Below are 16529 nucleotides of genomic sequence, written 5' to 3' on the forward strand. Positions count from 1 at the left end.
CTCACCACGCAATTGAGGGAGCTTTGTTCCGATTTGAGAAAAGTGTGTCACTCTCAGAAGGGGTTCCCTCGATTGTCATGCCCGGAAAATATATTGTCCGAATACTTGGCCCAAGCATGCCTATTCAGCACTCACCACCAATTATGTTATGCGCGTAGCGTGGTTACTCTCTGAAACTATCATGACAAGTAGTTGAAAACAGGTGTCTGCAGTCTTTTCCCTCAATCTTCCCGTCTAGTATGCAAATCCTCTCAATCTCGACTTCAAAGTGCCTTTGAGTATGGATTACTGAGCCACGCAATTGTCCCCAGCGACGATCAGCTTACTTACCCTGGAGCTTCGGATGAGGATTTAGATTCCAAGATCATTGACAACGACGGTTGCGAGTCCGATCAACACCATCGATGGCTGACACTTGAGCCGAGATCGATCAGATTTTATCTGCCCCTGCGGCAGAGACGAGAGGAGGGTGTCGTGCTTGCGTTGAACTGGTCGTCGTCCTACAGACTAGGAGATTTTCCCCTTGCCTTCTGCCGCCTCGCCAAGATGGCCTCGATATGGATGTACGTCGCTCTAAGCTTTGCCCATCTCTTACATCTTTTACTCGGCAGTGTCCGAACCTGTTGGTGAGGAGCCCGCAGAGGCAAGGAAAGGGACCATGTTCCTGGTCATGATCCTACGGTGACCCGCAATTCATGCTTCCGATCCAGTGTTACCCGCTCCCCTAACCCATTTCTTGAGGCCTCCTCTTGGCATGGATAGCTGGCTTTGAGTTGGAGATGACTCTTGGGTTCGTCTGCTGAGCTTCGGCAGTGGTCAATGACGGAGGGAACTTGTCTTCTGTTATTTGGTACACCTCGCAAGATCATGAACTCGATGATACCTCTGTGAGGCAGTGTCAAAACATCCATCTCACGTCAGCTCCCAGCAAGTCCGACCTCTCGGAAACAAGCAGCCCTACAACAGCCCTGCTCCGTACGGCGCAGTCCTGAATTTCGAAATAATCACCATCTGATTGGCCCACTCGCATTTCCTCGATCGTCCCATTCCGAGTCCAGTTAGAGTCTCTCCTCTTTCCCGCCCACGCTAGCAAGACGCAGCGGGCGTTGCATCGTGATGCTAATGCTTCAAAAGCAACTCCCAACCTGCATTTTTCTTGTTGCCAAACAATCATGCTTCTCCTCATCCCACGCCTCTAGACCATGGGCGTCCTCAACCAAGGCTCCCTCCTGCAGGGCCTCGCCGCTGGTCTCGTCGATGGCAACTACAGCACCGCAGCAGTCTGGACCACGGCGCTCTTGGCGGGCGCCCTCGCTCTGTCTCTGCTCCTCACGCCGCGATTGGACCCCCGCGAGCCTCCTGTGGTGAAACCCACCATCCCCCTCGTCGGCCACATCATCGGCATCATACGGCACCAATCGGACTATCACAGGATCATCCAGTGCGTCTGCACTTTCTGTATCACTGCTCTGGATCACCCTCTGCTGACGCCAGAAAAGCAATGCCAACCCTACAAAGCACATCGCCACGCTGCCCATGCTCAATGGCAAGATGTACACCATCTACGATCCTCACCTTGTGCAGACGGCGCTGCGGTCTAGGATCGCCTCGTTCGAGCCGTTTGGGATTGACTTTGCGCAAAAGACGTTTGGCTTGAGCAAAGAAACGTTTGTCAAGGTTCGACGCCCGAATGTCTTCGGCGACTTTAACGATGCCATCCATTCGAGCTTTCAGGCGCCCATGCTGCACAAGATGAATGTCCACTTCTTGGCTAGCATCTCTGCCAAGATGGATCCGATTAGTTTCGGCACAGTGCGTGTTGATGAGCTGAACTCTGGGAGGGAGGAGCTGGTGGATGGGGGTTTGAGGGTGGAGAATTTGTATCTTTGGTGTCGAGATGTTATGACTCTGGCGACGACCAAGGCTCTGTATGGAGATCACGATCCGTTTGGGCCTCAGCCGCACCTGGTTGACGATATATGGTAAGTAATTGCTCGTTGGGACTTCAATTACTGACAAGAAAGGCTGTTTGAGGAATCTATCCCCTACTTTCTGCTGTCTCTCTTCCCATCCATCACGATGCCCAAGGCATATCGGGCACGGTCAAAGCTGCAGGCTCTGATGGGCAAATACTACTCAGAAGGCCATGACATCAACGACCCAACCACGTCTCAGCTTGTCAAGAATCGTGCAGGCGCCCTCCGAAAGCATGGCTTCACCGGTAACGAGGTGGGACAGCTCGAGGTGATCCTACCGAATGTCGCGACTCTCAACGCCGTGCCTACGTTTTACTGGATGCTTCTCTTTATCTTTGAGAGACCTGAACTGGTGAACCGTCTAAGAAAAGAGGTCGAGGCTGCAGCAGTAGTATCCAACAGTGAAGGAAAACGCACCGCGACGTTCGACATCGCCTCGTTCGACGCAAAACTCCCTCTCCTCATCAGCTGCTACCGCGAAACGATGCGCCTCTCGAATCACTCGGTCAGCATGCGCCGCATCATGCAAGACATGACCATCACGGGCGCCGACGGCCAATCCTACCTCCTCAAGAAGGGCGTAGACCTCCAGCTCCCCGCGGGCGTGACGCACCACGACCGGAGCGCCTGGGGGCAGGACTTTGACGAGTTTGACGCGGAGCGGTTCCTCCAGAAGACTAGGGACGCCGAGACGGAGCGGAGACGAAAGGCAGCATATTTCCCGTTTGGTGGGGGGAGACATCTCTGTCCCGGGAGGAACTTTGCATTTGCAGAGATTTTGGGCTTCATGGCTGTTTTGGTGCTTGGATTTGATGTTGAACCTTTGGGTATAAGGTTTGGTGAGATGAAGATGCTTGGAGGACAGCTCGCTAGCGGGACGGTAAGACCAGAGAAGCACGGCAAGGGACTTGGTGGGAAGATTACTCGTAGGAGCGGTTGGGAGAATGTTGATTGGAGATTTGAGTGCTGATCTTTGAGTGAGATGCGAAGCCATCTTTCAATTCATCATCAATCATGACCGCTAACTAATGCTAATACAGCGCCCAACTTTTTCTCACAAAGATGTCGTTTTGGAGGTACCAAAAAGCCTTGTTTTTGGTACCAAGGCCTCGTGTTTCGCCTGTCTCTGATGTACATGTAAAAGCCTTGTCGCTCCGACATACCAGAGACCTGATTTATCGCATCCCTACCCAAAGCCTCGTTTTTGACAAACAGACCAAAATCCCTCGTTTCTCTTTTTTGTTTTGTTGTGTGTGGTGAAAGTGCAAATAAACAAGACAGATCCCTATTAGTACCATCGTAAAATAAAACCGGTGGCTTGAACGAGTGTAGAAGACTGGCTGGTCGTGTTTTTTTCCTCCATTGCATGCCTTCGCAATGTCTCAACGCCCGTCACCCTTGGATTCAGAATGAGCATGCCCGTTGGGCTGATAGCGGCCGCACCCGTCGTCGGCGGGGTTCCCCTCGGGTCGTGGGTCCTCTCCGTCGCGGCATTGTGACAGATCGTGCAGTGGCGCATCAGGCACATTGGTTGTTGCTGGCCGCTGCAAGGGAGACTCGTCGGGCGGCGGCTGGTGGGGAACCACGAGGACAGGCTGGTACAGCACGCGGTATGAGGGGCTGTGAAGCCAGATGTCCTGCGGCCAGTGGGTTGCCGGAGGTTGCTGCTCGTCTTGCTGGATCGTCATGGTGGTGCGGTGCTCGTAGGGCGGGCTCGGGACGTCTGGGGCTGAGATGGAGAGGGTTTGAAGGCCGTCGAGGTTGAGACGGTGCTGCTGGTCTGCGGAAGGCATTGTTTGAGTTGAATCTCGCTGTTGAGAGTTTCGTGAGTGTTGGTGCGTTGGGTTGAAGCTGTCGCGGGTCGAGTCGTCTTGTTGACGCGTGGGATACTGGCACATGGTTGTTCGGGTCAAATCACTTTGAGCGTTCGTTCCCCCTCTCCCAAGGTTCAAGGGCAGGGAAGACGCGTTGATATACTCGGTTCCCTTCCCACCAGGCTTCGTCGTGTGCGCCCTGCGTGATCAGCAGGCTCTCGCCACGCTGCAGAAGCAATCAACTGCAATGTATGCAGACGGAATTTCCCATCCATAGAGGCGACAGGAGAGACGCATCATGTCTTGGGCCCCGTAAATAACCTATGGCCACGCACGGAGTATGTTCCATTGCGTTAAGTGTATGCATCGCTGTCGACCTTGAGCGAGACGTGTAACGCGAGACGCGAGACGGTTTGCGTGGTGGTGGGTTGCTAGGGGTGAGGGGGAGGGGGAGAGGAGTTGCCAGGCTCTATATTTGGTTGTCTCGAGTTAATCACGTAAACCTCGCCAATAGAGCCAGATTGCAGAGATTAGCGAGTTACGCCTTGAATCAATAGTCTATCGGCGAGAGATGATGTCTCACTAGCGGGGAGGGGAGACAAAAAAGATCTGCTCGGCACCGTTGAAGGCCGAAGCCACCATGCGCCCGGAAACAGCAGCCAGCAGCAAGCCCGTTGTTGTCACTCACATTGTTGTCTCCTCAGAAAAGAGTAGAAAGGAGGGTTGGCTACCTGCAGCGGCATACCACCCCCAAAATATGCAGGCCTCTTGATCCGGATAGGGTCCAGCATGCGAGGGCGTGTCGGCTTCCTCAACGTGGTTGGCCGGCAAAGGGTTACCTTCCAGGTTTCCGGAATGGTGCAGAATGGCGTTGGAGAAGCGAGCTGAACCCAGGGGTTTCAGAGACTTGTGTTTGGTCATGTTTCCCAGTCAAGTGTGTACGCCATACCACAAGGTGTCACCGCTGTCTTTGTGCGACGTGATGAGTAACACGGCTCTGACGTTGCTTGCGGTCGGCAGTTGCACGTGGACGGAATTAATGACAAACACCGCTGTCCGGTAGATGATGGTGTGGTGAGATCGCGATCGAGCCTAGGTTTGGTCGATGCCAAGTCTCGGTTCGGTGTAGATTTCCAGGGTCCTTTGATCATAAATTATTTCCAGAATGTGGTTTTATTCCCTTGTATGACCCGTACAACACAAATGGTCTTGTAGGTGAAATGGTTTGGGTATTGGTGAGACTGGGGATATGCACAGTATCCGACATGAACGAGAGGAGTTTTTGACTGCAAACATGTGGTTACACTGCATCGTTCTGTGATTAATTTCAGTCACGGGTCCTCTTTAATTAATACTCATCAAAATGAGTAGCATCTGTGTCCCTAGTCAATTGATACAGAATTGGAGTACATTTATTCCAAGTCTAGGGTAGCCAAACCAAACCTCCAGTAAGCTTAAAAGTCTATGACGAAACCACCCGCGCACTACGATCGAAGCCGCTCCCATCATGGCTGCTTCCGCGTCAGCGCGGCGCGAGATAAGACTTTGTTCGCCGTTGGTCGCGTTTATTCAAAAGTCCGAAGTCCGACTTTGTTCGTTGGTGTCGTCATAGATGCCTCACAGGCCATCCGCAGGGTCGAGATAAAAATGCCGTGTTGGTTAGCTACAATGGAAATGTCCATGTTCCACGACACTTCAAACATCAATTGCAATGGCTGACGAGAGACCTACTCCTCGGGATGAGGATATTCCGGGCGGTTTCCCCGTCACGCCCAGTGTCAGTTCGATTGACCAGTTGACGCCGACTGGTGATACGGCACACCGACTCGAAGCCGGCGTCTCGGGGCGTCATGACCCGGTCACCTCCGGCTGGGGCCAACCGGTGGCCATCGGGGCTTCGGCCGGTGGAGACTTGGGTACACGACAGCAGCCACAGACGCCGAATGTGCACCAGTACTACGATGTGATTGAGGGGAGCCAAGACGAGAAAACATGGCACACGCACGAGCAGCAGGCGTCACAGCAGCAGGCTGAGCGAAAAGAAGATCATGTCTCAGACTCGGCTGCGGCTGTTGGCATGTCGAGAGATGAGAACTCGTCTTCCAGTACCATCCTACCACACGAAGCCTCGACCGACGAGAAGCACAAGGAGACTGCAGTTGCTGGCGAACCTTCACCAACCGACGCTCCATCTTCCCCCGACGAACCAATCTTTTCGCCCATCAAGTCCCAGTCAAACAATCCTGAAAAAGAACGACCCGATCTCGAGAGAAAGAGGACAATCCGCACTGAAGATGACCTCTTCCGCGTTCTGTCCCGTCGCAAGACGTCTGCGAGCACACCCGAGGGGGAACAAGAAGAACACGAAGAACTCGAGCGTCTAATGTCGCGCATCTTTGGCCAAGCCCGCCAGAAGCAGAGCGAGGGCGAAAAGACGCGCCACAGCGGAGTCATCTTTCGCCGTCTGACCGTCCGCGGAGTCGGCCTTGGTGCAAGCCTCCAGTCCACCGTCGGCGACTTTTTCCTCGGCCTCCCTCGGACACTTTCGAAGCTGTTCACTCAAGGTCCGAAGGCGGCGCTCGCCAAGCCGCCCGTGAGGGATCTGATCAGTGACTTTGATGGGTGTGTGCGTCCCGGCGAGTTGCTCCTCGTGCTGGGCAGGCCTGGGGCTGGTTGTAGCACGTTTCTCAAGGCGTTTTGTAACCAGAGGGCTGGCTTTGAGGCTGTTGAGGGGGAGGTTACGTATGGAGGTACTGATGCGGGGACCATGGCCAAGGACTTTCGGGGAGAGATTATTTACAATCCGGAGGACGATTTGCATTATGCTACCTTGTCGGTCAAGAGGACTCTTCAGTTTGCCCTACAGACGCGTACGCCTGGGAAGGAGGATCGACTTGAGGGTGAGAGCCGTGCGGATTATGTCCGCGAGTTTCTGCGAGTTGTCACAAAGTTGTTCTGGATTGAACATACCCTTGGAACCAAGGTTGGCAATGAGTTCATCCGTGGTGTGTCCGGCGGCGAGAGGAAGCGAGTAAGCATCGCCGAGGCCATGATCACCAGAGCCTCAGTCCAAGGATGGGACAACTCCAGCAAAGGTCTCGATGCGAGCACAGCCGTCGAATACGTCAAGTCGATCCGCGCCATGACAAACATGGCCGACACTTCGACCGCCGTGTCTCTCTACCAAGCCGGCGAGACTTTGTATGACCTCGTCGACAAGATCTTGCTTATCGACCACGGCAAGTGCCTGTACTTTGGACCCTCGGACAATGCGAAGCAGTACTTTTTGGATCTTGGGTTTGAGTGTCCTGAGCGGTGGACTACAGCCGACTTTTTGACTTCGGTCACGGATGAGCATGAGCGCAGTGTTCGCAGCGGCTGGGAAGATCGCATCCCACGAACTGCAGACGAATTTGCCGAAGCCTACCGTCGAAGCGACGCCTACCAAAAGAACCTCGAGGACATTGACAATTTCGAGTCTGAGCTTGGCCGTCGAGCCGAAGAGCGTCGCAGACACGAGTCGGAACGAACCAAGAAGAAGAATTACGAGATTCCCTTCCACAAACAAGTACTGGCCTGCACGCATCGACAGTTCCTCGTCATGACGGGTGATAAGGCCTCGCTGTTTGGTAAATGGGGTGGTCTGCTCTTCCAAGGCCTCATTGTTGGAAGTCTCTTCTACAACCTCCCCGAAACCGCCGCGGGCGCGTTTCCTCGCGGCGGTGCACTTTTCTTTCTGTTACTGTTCAATGCTCTTCTTGCCCTTGCTGAGCAAACTGCCGCGTTCGAGTCCAAGCCCATTCTTCTCAAGCACAAATCCTTCTCCTTCTATCGACCATCCGCGTTTGCTATAGCGCAGACAGTCGTCGATGTCCCCATGGTGTTCATCCAAGTTGTCCTGTTCAACGTCATCATCTACTTCATGTCCAACTTGGCCCGTACGGCGTCGCAGTTCTTCATCGCGACACTGATACTTTGGCTTGTCACCATGGTGACGTATGCCTTCTTCAGGGCCATCTCGGCGTGGTGCAAGAGCCTCGATATCGCGACTCGGTTCACTGGTTTGAGCATACAGATCGTCATTGTGTACACAGGCTATCTGATCCCACCCGACTCGATGCGTCCTTGGTTTGGATGGCTGAGATGGATCAATTGGATTCAATACGGGTTTGAGTGCCTAATGGCCAACGAATTTACTGGCCTCACTCTCGAATGTTCGCCGCCGTACCTGGTCCCGCAGGGCCCCAACGCTCAGTCGCAGTACCAAGGCTGCACCCTACCGGGCTCATCTCCTGGAGCTTCTTCCGTTGAGGGATCAGACTACATCCAGCAGTCATTCAGCTACACTCGAGCTCACCTGTGGCGCAACTTTGGCTTCCTCTGGGCCTTCTTCCTCTTCTTCGTCTTCCTCACAGCTCTCGGCATGGAACTCATGAAACCCAACGTCGGAGGTGGTGCTATCACCGTCTTTAAGAGAGGTCAAGTTCCCAAAGCTGTTGAAGAGTCAATTGACACTGGCGGTCGCACCAAGAATGAGAAGAACGACGAAGAATCTGGTCGGGTTGTTTCTCTCACTGAGGGTGTTACTGCTGAGAGGACAAAGACGGATCAGCAGATCACCAAGGAGGTTGGTAAGAATGAGACTGTGTTTACGTTTCAGAACATCAATTACACTATCCCTTACGACAAGGGACATAGGAAGTTGCTTCAGGATGTTCAGGGCTATGTTCGTCCTGGAAAGTTGACTGCCCTCATGGGAGCTTCTGGTAAGTCACTGCCTCGAGAGTACCACTCCAATAACTGACAGACTGCAGGTGCTGGAAAGACGACTCTTCTTAATGCTTTGGCTCAAAGGCTCAACTTTGGAACAATCACAGGCGACTTTCTCGTCGATGGTCGGCCTCTTCCCAAGTCGTTCCAGCGAGCGACCGGTTTCGCAGAGCAGATGGACATTCACGAGCCAACCTCTACTGTCCGTGAAGCCTTGCAGTTCTCGGCGCTCCTCCGACAACCCAAGGAGGTTTCGAAAAAGGAAAAGATGGAGTACTGCGAGACCATCATTGATCTGCTCGAGATGCGTCCCATCGCTGGTGCTACCATTGGTATTGTTGGACAGGGCCTCAACGCCGAACAGCGAAAGCGATTAACCATCGGTGTCGAGTTGGCTTCCAAGCCTGAGCTTCTCATGTTCCTCGATGAACCTACTTCTGGTCTTGACTCTGGCGCTGCTTTCAACATTGTCCGGTTCCTTCGAAAGCTCGCCGACGCAGGCCAAGCTGTCCTCTGCACCATCCATCAACCTTCTGCCGTCTTGTTCGAACACTTTGACGACCTCCTTCTTCTCAAATCCGGTGGTCGCGTTGTGTATCATGGTCCCTTGGGCAACGACAGTCAGAACCTCATCCACTACTTTGAGTCTAACGGAGCCCCCAAGTGTCCACCTGATGCCAATCCCGCCGAGTACATGCTCGACTCCATCGGTGCCGGAGATCCTGATTACAACGGCCAAGATTGGGGCGATGTATGGGTCAACTCATCCGAACGCGAAACGCGAGCTCGTGAAATCGAAGAAATGATTCAGCGTCGTCGCAATGTCGAACCATCCCAAAGCCTTAAAGACGACCGCGAGTACGCCATGCCTCTCTCGACCCAAACATGGGCCGTCGTCCGCCGTTCCTTCATCGCATTCTGGCGATCCCCAGAGTACATCTTTGGCAGCTTTATGCTGCACATACTCACCGGCCTGTTTAATTGCTTCACCTTTTACAAGATTGGCTTCTCATCCATCGACTACCAGAATAGGCTGTTCTCCATCTTCATGACCCTCACCATCAGCCCGCCTCTCATCCAGCAGCTACAGCCCGTCTTCCTCAAGTCACGACAGATCTTCCAGTGGCGCGAGAACAACGCCAAGATATACAGCTGGTTCGCATGGACTACCGCTGCTGTTGTAGTTGAGATTCCCTACCGCATTGTCGCCGGCGGGATATACTTCAACTGCTGGTGGTGGGGAGTCTTTGGCTGGAGAGCTTCAAGCTTCACTTCTGGTTTTGCGTTTTTGCTGGTGTTGCTGTTTGAGCTGTACTATACCAGCTTTGGACAGGCCATCGCCGCTTTCGCTCCCAACGAGCTTCTTGCTTCTCTTCTCGTACCCATATTCTTCCTCTTTGTCGTATCCTTCTGTGGTGTCGTTGTTCCTCCTGCTGGATTGCCGACTTTCTGGCGAGAGTGGATGTATTGGCTCACACCCTTCCACTATCTCCTCGAAGCCTTCCTTGGCGCTGCTATCCATGATCAGCCCGTCGAGTGCAAGCCAGGCGAATTTGCACGCTTCCGAGCACCATCGGGCCAATCATGTGAGGAGTACGCTAGGCAATACATCCAGCAGGCGGGTGGTTACGTGCAGACAGGTGAGGGAGGACTCTGCGAATTTTGTCAATACGCGACTGGTGATGAATTCGGGGCTGGGTTCAGCGTCTATTACAGGAATATCTGGCGGGACTTTGGGATCTTTTGTGGATTCATTGTGTTCAATTATGTGATTGTGTATGTGGCGACATGGTTGAGGTTCCGGGGCAAGAACCCGTTCAAGGGATTGTTGCAGAAGAGGAAGTCTTGAGGCGTGGATAGTGTGTATTGATTTGTATTATGTTGTAACTAATTTGTACCGTCTTCCCTTTTAACCTCTTCTTGCTGGGATCCCAACTCTACAACTGCACCAGCTCTTGTCTCGTTGCCTGATGCGCTGCAGCTATATGCAGCTTCTCTGACTTACTTATACTTCCTTTCCAATAGTTAGAGGGTGCGTTGGACACGAAAATAAAGCAAGCAGCTTCCAAGACAACCTGGGATCGTGTTGGAAATTGTGTGCTTTGCTTCTGTTCCCCAAATTCCCCTCGACTACCAAGAGGAAGTGCAACCATCTTGAACAAGGACCGCCGGGAAATAACAGTGTCATGAGGACTCAAGTGTCCTCGTATATCTCGGAAACCATGTCATTTCTTTCATCCGCGCACATCTCTAGGGAGACAGTATTTTTCGCGCCAGACTCATCACCAGTGGATCTGACCATGCTTCGATTCCTATAGAGCTCTAGATATGAACCTTCCAAGGATAGATGGAGCTTTTGTCACCTGGAGTAGGTGCTAGAAGTAAGCACTATCTGTGAGTGTATCATGCCGGTCCAAGGGGGTGGTGGTGGTGATTCTCCCGTCTGGACAATGCTGCATCGACGTTTCATGATAGAGCCACATTTACGAAATACGAACTCAGATGCGTCATGACCAACTTATATGGGGCGATCTAAGTGGAAATAAGCGATTAACTCAGTTACATCGACCACAGGCGCTTTTTCTCACCGATAGGGGTACCATGTGTCGTTCAACCTGAATCTGGGCAGTCCAAAGCATTCATTGAACAGGTTCATCACTTGAACCTATGAACGATCAGGCAATACCTGTGACGGGCGCGTTTTATTAATACTTTTCTGCAAGTGCCGGACTTAGCGGTGCTATGCCAACATCAGAACCGGCTGTCCAACAGCGTCACTTGGAACCCAAATGGCGGGTCGATCTGTGCGCTTACGCTCTCGAGGAATTATTAATCATGTAAGCCGTTCGATGTAACCGTAGATGCATATAAATATCCCATCTGCTGGTATCTTAAAACCTTACCCAACACATTATCCTGCAGTCAGTCAACATGTCCGCCACAAATCACCCTGTTATTCTCATCTTTGGTGCCGGCGCCAACACTGGTTATGGCGTCGCAGAAGCCTTTTCTCGAAAGGGGTACAAGGTGGCCATCGTCTCCCGTGGTGCACTGGCGTCAGTGTTTGAAGGTCGAGACTTCTTGCATGTCAAAGGCGATCTGGCGGATACGTCTTCGGTAGAGGCAGCCTATAAACGCACTGTAGATGAGCTTGGAATTCCTAGCGTCGTTGTCCACAACGGTGAGTGACGCACCTTATACTGAGGCATCAGTACTGACAGTATATCCAGCATATGCCAGCACCATGGCGCCAGATAACGCCGACCCAATCCAGCTTCCAGCGTCTGGCCTCGCAGCCGACCTAGCCATCAACACGACAAGCGTACTTCAACTTCTTCAGCTGGCGATAACAGGCTTTGCGAAACTGTCTGATTCTGCGTCCCGGACATTCATCTACACCGGAAACAAGGCCAACCTTGAGCCCTTCCCTCCATTTCTGAGTCTCGGCGTTGGCAAAGCAGCCTCTTCGCACATGATTTCATTTGCTGCCAAGGCCTACAGCTCCCGGGGTTACAAGTAAGATAGTGCCTACTTTATTGAGATTTGCCTGGTATTAACAAGGACAGGTTTTACTATGCGGACCAGAGGAATGAAGATGGGTCGCCAGTGATGGCGGCTATCGACGGGAAAGCCCACGGAGAGTTTTATACTGAACTCGCTGAGTCCAAGGCTCAGGGTCCATGGTTGGCTTGTTTTGTAAAGGGCAAGGGTTACGTCAAATTTGACGAGTAGAAGAACTGGTAGGTATGATGAATAGGCAATGACACCCCCTGAAAGTATTAACCCTGGGTGTCTGCTTCACACTTGCAACCGTCTATTACTACAGTTATACCACTTTGCCTCTGTCCTGCCGTCTATCCTCAGCATAGAAGGCCACGAGACCATGCACTGACCAAACGCACAACCGGATGGACTCCTAGGCTTCCATAATCAGCCGCTTCGTCGGTTACGAATCGCCTCAAGCTACAAGAAGGTCGATCTCGACTTATTCCGGTTTCGATTTACCCATTCTCTCAGTAGTTAGCCAGCCTTTCACCTGTGTACACGCGCTGAATCGGCTCTTCGGCAACGTTTGAGCCTTGTTGCCGCCACTATTGACCCCCAAAGTCTCGTGGCGTTGTTTAGTTGTGCACCAGCCTATCACACCAGTAGCCTTTTGACAACCAGTTTGCGAGACTAAACCCATCTCGACGACACCAACGTACTGTTGGGATGCAACCACCTACTTAAGAGCCATCAGCCTCCCCTGTCTTCATCTGCTCTTCGGTGTATTCTTGAATTTGCTTAGAATGGCTGACGAGTTCGGCAATCCTGATAGAAAAAGCAGCTTGATCGAGCCGTTGACGACAGTATGGACTATACCTGACGACTGTCCATCGCCCGTGGCTTTGGTAGACGACGAGTACACCACTCTCGACTCTCCTTGCTACCCACCTGATTACTAGACCATTTGGGAGAGCTTTGGCTTCTACTCGCCTGACATCTGCCCTCATGGATATACAACGGGATGTAGAGTAACGGATTCAGCTTACGGCGGGACGGTCCGTCCGACTGAGACGGCGGCCATATGCGTTCCTAGGTCTGTGATGCTCCTTTTTCATAAACGATAGCGGTCTCACCGTGAATTTAGCTCATACTCGTGCTCCGACTACCTCATTTACGCAAGCTCCGTCTCTGGTAACGACACCATCACAGTCCCCGCATTGCAGATCAGATGGGCCAAGTCTGACCTCACTGGCTTCGAATCCTCAACGTCAGCGCCTAGCAGCGCTACTTCGACTTCGAGCTCTAGTCCAACGTCACATCCTCATCCCACGGGTCTGCCCACTGGCGCTGTGGTGGGTCTGGCACTCGGCTCTGCAGCCGTTGTCACCATGCTCGTTGGATTTCTATTCTCCTTGTTTCGTAGAAGAGGGCGTCGTAGGATTGACCGGAGTAAAGACACCACTGGACAAGACCATCCCAAAAATGGACTGCCTGAACTGGAGGCACCGACTCAACACGCAGAATTGGCGGCGGCGGCAAAGGCATCGCAGGAAGGAGGGCCAGTCCACGAATTGGAACGAGGAGAGAATCCCGTCATTCCAGAATTGGGGGAAGCTGATGGGCTGCCACCAGAGCTTGCCGGTAATGCTGGAACAGGGGGTAGGCATGAACTTGGCGTGAAAGAGAGATCTATTCCAGAGCTGGAGGGCAACAATGGTTCTAGGTACGAATTATCCTCACATCAATCGGAAGTTTTGTGCACTGGCGCAAACAAATGGGCATTTTCCATCCCGCGATATGAACCTATGATCAGGATGAATATCAGGGGTAGACTGGAACCGAAAAAAGACGCATAAAGTGGAATTCAATCATCTCAAGACATGGCTACGTTAAAAAGAACAAACAACCCCCAACATAAAATCGACTTTTGGTTGAAAACGTATTAGTTCGGTGTCCACGCGTTGGTCGTCCAACTCTCGGGGCTGATGTCTGGCCAGTACAGTCCCTGTGAACCATCGTGATACATCGACGCATCGATGAACTGCAAATCCAGAACGGGCTGAGACAGAAGTTCCTGCAGTGAAGGCTCTGACAATGCCATGCCTGCTGTGGGATTGGCCGCCGTGAGTGCTTGACTAACGTCGATACCATCCAGTTGTATGAGGTTGGCGTCCGGTATAGTAAAGTCTCCCCTCCGTGACTGTACTGCCGCCATGCAAACTTTCATGGCGTCTAAATGTCGACAGAACTCCTCGGCAGCGAAGTTACCATTCTCTTTAAGCTGAGCCAGGAACTGAGCGGCCGACTCAAACTGTTCCTTGTCGCTTCGACACTCCTTGCCGTCGAGGAGACTTGAAATGGCCAGAACAGTGGCGGCAGCGAAGAGATATTGGGTATAAAAGTAGTCAAACGTAGCAAAAGATCCATCAATCCAGCAGTCAATTAGTAGACGGCACGAGTGTCGTGCACATCTTACGCAGGCCTCTGACAGGGTGACGGCAGAGGCAGGAATCTGGGGTTCTGTCCTTGGCTGCGTCTCCCAGGCGGCGACGTGAGTTCTCAGGACATGGAGAAGGATAGGTCGGGTGGAAGTGATGGCGACCTGTCGAGCGTTAGAGGCAAAGTAAGCTGAATTTGAGGAACGCATCCTTACCTGGTTGAAGTAAAGGTGTAGGGAGAGAGGCTTGGGACTTGGTTCAGGTCCATCCGTCGACTCAATGTGTAGATGAGCTGGCAACTCTTCCACAAACGTGCGCAGATCCCTCAAAGCCTCTTGCACTCGCTGAGACAAGGTCTTTTGTTGCGGCCTTCGTGTATAAATAGAGTTGATCACCCGACCGGCGAGGCGAGCCAATCGTATACTTGCGATAAAGTATGCCGAGTCTGCAAAGTCGTCTGATGGTGTTTCTAATACCGGATCAGAAGGGAGGTCAACTTCGATATCGTTGTCTTGTATCGCGACTGGATGACCAAGCCTTGATGCCCACATGCGATCGAAGCTGTATGCAGTCCACCACACTCGATTCCTGTGTTCTCTAGCAGCAGCATCCCTTAGCTGGGATTCGGGGACGTTGAGGTGTAGTCCCATAACCACGGAAAGGCGAACAGAAGAGCCTGCCAGAGCATATGCCGTGTACCGACGGTTGAGTGCAAGAGAGTAAAAGGACTTGGAACGGTTAGCCTAGGTTGGTAGAGGTACTTGTCGAGTAACCTACCAGAAGCAATCTGATCTCGATGGCATCAATCCTCGGCCGTTCACTGATGATGCGGAGTATACGAGTCGCCCTCGCAAAATAGCACATGCCTGGAAAGTTCTTTTCCTTTGCCGCCGTTCGGGTCGAGTACATCTCTCCAATAGCAAACAAGGCCCATAGTTTACTCTTCAGAAGCGAATCGGTAGAATGTGGGTTCTGGATGGTCTGCTCGAGCCCTTCGAGGATCTGACTCTTCCGGACAATATGGTAGCAACGACTGACATACTTGAGGGCGACATTGACCAACAACCGTGCTCGGGAGGGAATAGGCCAGGGACAGTCGGCATCAGAGAGGGTAAGTAGTCTATCATCTGGTGCGTAATTGACTCTGGGAATATGGCTGTGTCCAGGCTCCGAGATGGCTTGACGGAAACGCGTGGCAAAGGCGGCATCTGATGCTTCACCGATCAATACCGGTGTGTGAAGAACATTCATGTCAAAGAACCAGGGACGTTCCTCCAACAGGGTCCCTTGAAGGGTCGAGGTAGGCTCAGCTTGGCCATTGGTCGGGGCAATTGGGGCATCTGGTACGCCGAGTTCAGGCCGAGCTTTGGTGTCCGTATCCCGACTATTACGGAGCCGCTGATTTTCGGCGACAAGGTCATCGATATATCTACCACGTCAGAGAGGAAACATGTCAGGTCATGCATCAACTTACTGTTGGCTGACCTTTACCAACCGGTTCTTCCGGGGATAAGAGCACTCGGCACCCTTGCTTGCCTGTCGGCAGTTCTCGCAGGGCTGTCCTCCCGAGCACTTTACCTTTCGGGCGTGGCACCGACGGCAGCTGTTTGGGTATGAATCAGCAAGGGGTTCACGGGCGCACGAAATGTCTCACTCTTACGCCGTTGATTTGGTCTTGCGCTGCCGCTTGCCAGAGATGCTGCTGGCTGGGTTAAGAGAGTCGATATCATCTTTCCCCTCCCCCTCGGACTCACGGGGACTCTCATCGTTCGAGGTCATGTCGGCTACTTGCGTTTAGCCGTCTCTCGATTCGAGTGGACTGATGGGGTCGTCGGGCTTCAACCACAGAAGGAGGCGGAAAGATGGTAAAGTCGCCGCAGGAGGTGGGAAACCTGGGGATCGTCGGTAGCGGCAAACACTTGATCTTAACAAATCTGGGGATCCGGTTTCTTCCCGATTGGACATGCGTCTAGTCGATCTGGTCGCATCCGTGATGTCGTGTGACTGCGAAGATCTCTGGAAGCGGAATGTGACGCCGAATATCC

At 52.7% G+C, this 16529-nt stretch overlaps 5 protein-coding genes across 5 annotated transcripts; 3 read left to right on the forward strand and 2 right to left on the reverse strand.

The window, feature by feature from the left end:
- Window positions 1-1202: 1202 nt before the first annotated feature.
- NCS57_00462000 (uncharacterized protein) lies at window positions 1203-2946 on the forward strand (the record flags this gene model as incomplete). Its single annotated transcript, XM_053054575.1, has 3 exons — window positions 1203-1441; window positions 1500-1982; window positions 2025-2946. 3 exons carry the CDS (start codon window positions 1203-1205, stop codon window positions 2944-2946), a joined length of 1644 nt encoding a protein of 547 aa, XP_052916735.1.
- A 412-nt stretch (window positions 2947-3358) lies between these two features.
- Window positions 3359-3769, reverse strand: NCS57_00462100 (uncharacterized protein; the record flags this gene model as incomplete). The annotated part of the gene is made up of 1 exon (XM_053054576.1): window positions 3359-3769. The coding sequence occupies one exon, from the start codon at window positions 3767-3769 to the stop codon at window positions 3359-3361; it is 411 nt and encodes a 136-aa protein (XP_052916736.1).
- A 1732-nt stretch (window positions 3770-5501) lies between these two features.
- NCS57_00462200 (uncharacterized protein) lies at window positions 5502-10409 on the forward strand (the record flags this gene model as incomplete). The annotated part of the gene is made up of 2 exons (XM_053054577.1): window positions 5502-8556; window positions 8605-10409. 2 exons carry the CDS (start codon window positions 5502-5504, stop codon window positions 10407-10409), a joined length of 4860 nt encoding a protein of 1619 aa, XP_052916737.1.
- Window positions 10410-11476: 1067 nt separating this feature from the next.
- NCS57_00462300 (uncharacterized protein) lies at window positions 11477-12292 on the forward strand (the record flags this gene model as incomplete). Its single annotated transcript, XM_053054578.1, has 3 exons — window positions 11477-11741; window positions 11791-12076; window positions 12127-12292. Exons 1-3 carry the CDS (start codon window positions 11492-11494, stop codon window positions 12290-12292), a joined length of 702 nt encoding a protein of 233 aa, XP_052916738.1. The 5' UTR covers window positions 11477-11491.
- A 1696-nt stretch (window positions 12293-13988) lies between these two features.
- On the reverse strand, window positions 13989-16263 carry NCS57_00462400 (Zn(2)-C6 fungal-type domain-containing protein; the record flags this gene model as incomplete). Its single annotated transcript, XM_053054579.1, has 5 exons — window positions 13989-14648; window positions 14700-15212; window positions 15262-15913; window positions 15959-16087; window positions 16145-16263. The coding sequence occupies 5 exons, from the start codon at window positions 16261-16263 to the stop codon at window positions 13989-13991; spliced, it is 2073 nt and encodes a 690-aa protein (XP_052916739.1).
- Between the last annotated feature and the right edge of the window lie 266 nt (window positions 16264-16529).

Source organism: Fusarium keratoplasticum, chromosome 3 (assembly GCF_025433545.1).
Source record: "Fusarium keratoplasticum isolate Fu6.1 chromosome 3, whole genome shotgun sequence".
In the NCBI taxonomy this organism is placed as follows: Eukaryota; Fungi; Ascomycota; class Sordariomycetes; order Hypocreales; family Nectriaceae; genus Fusarium; species Fusarium keratoplasticum.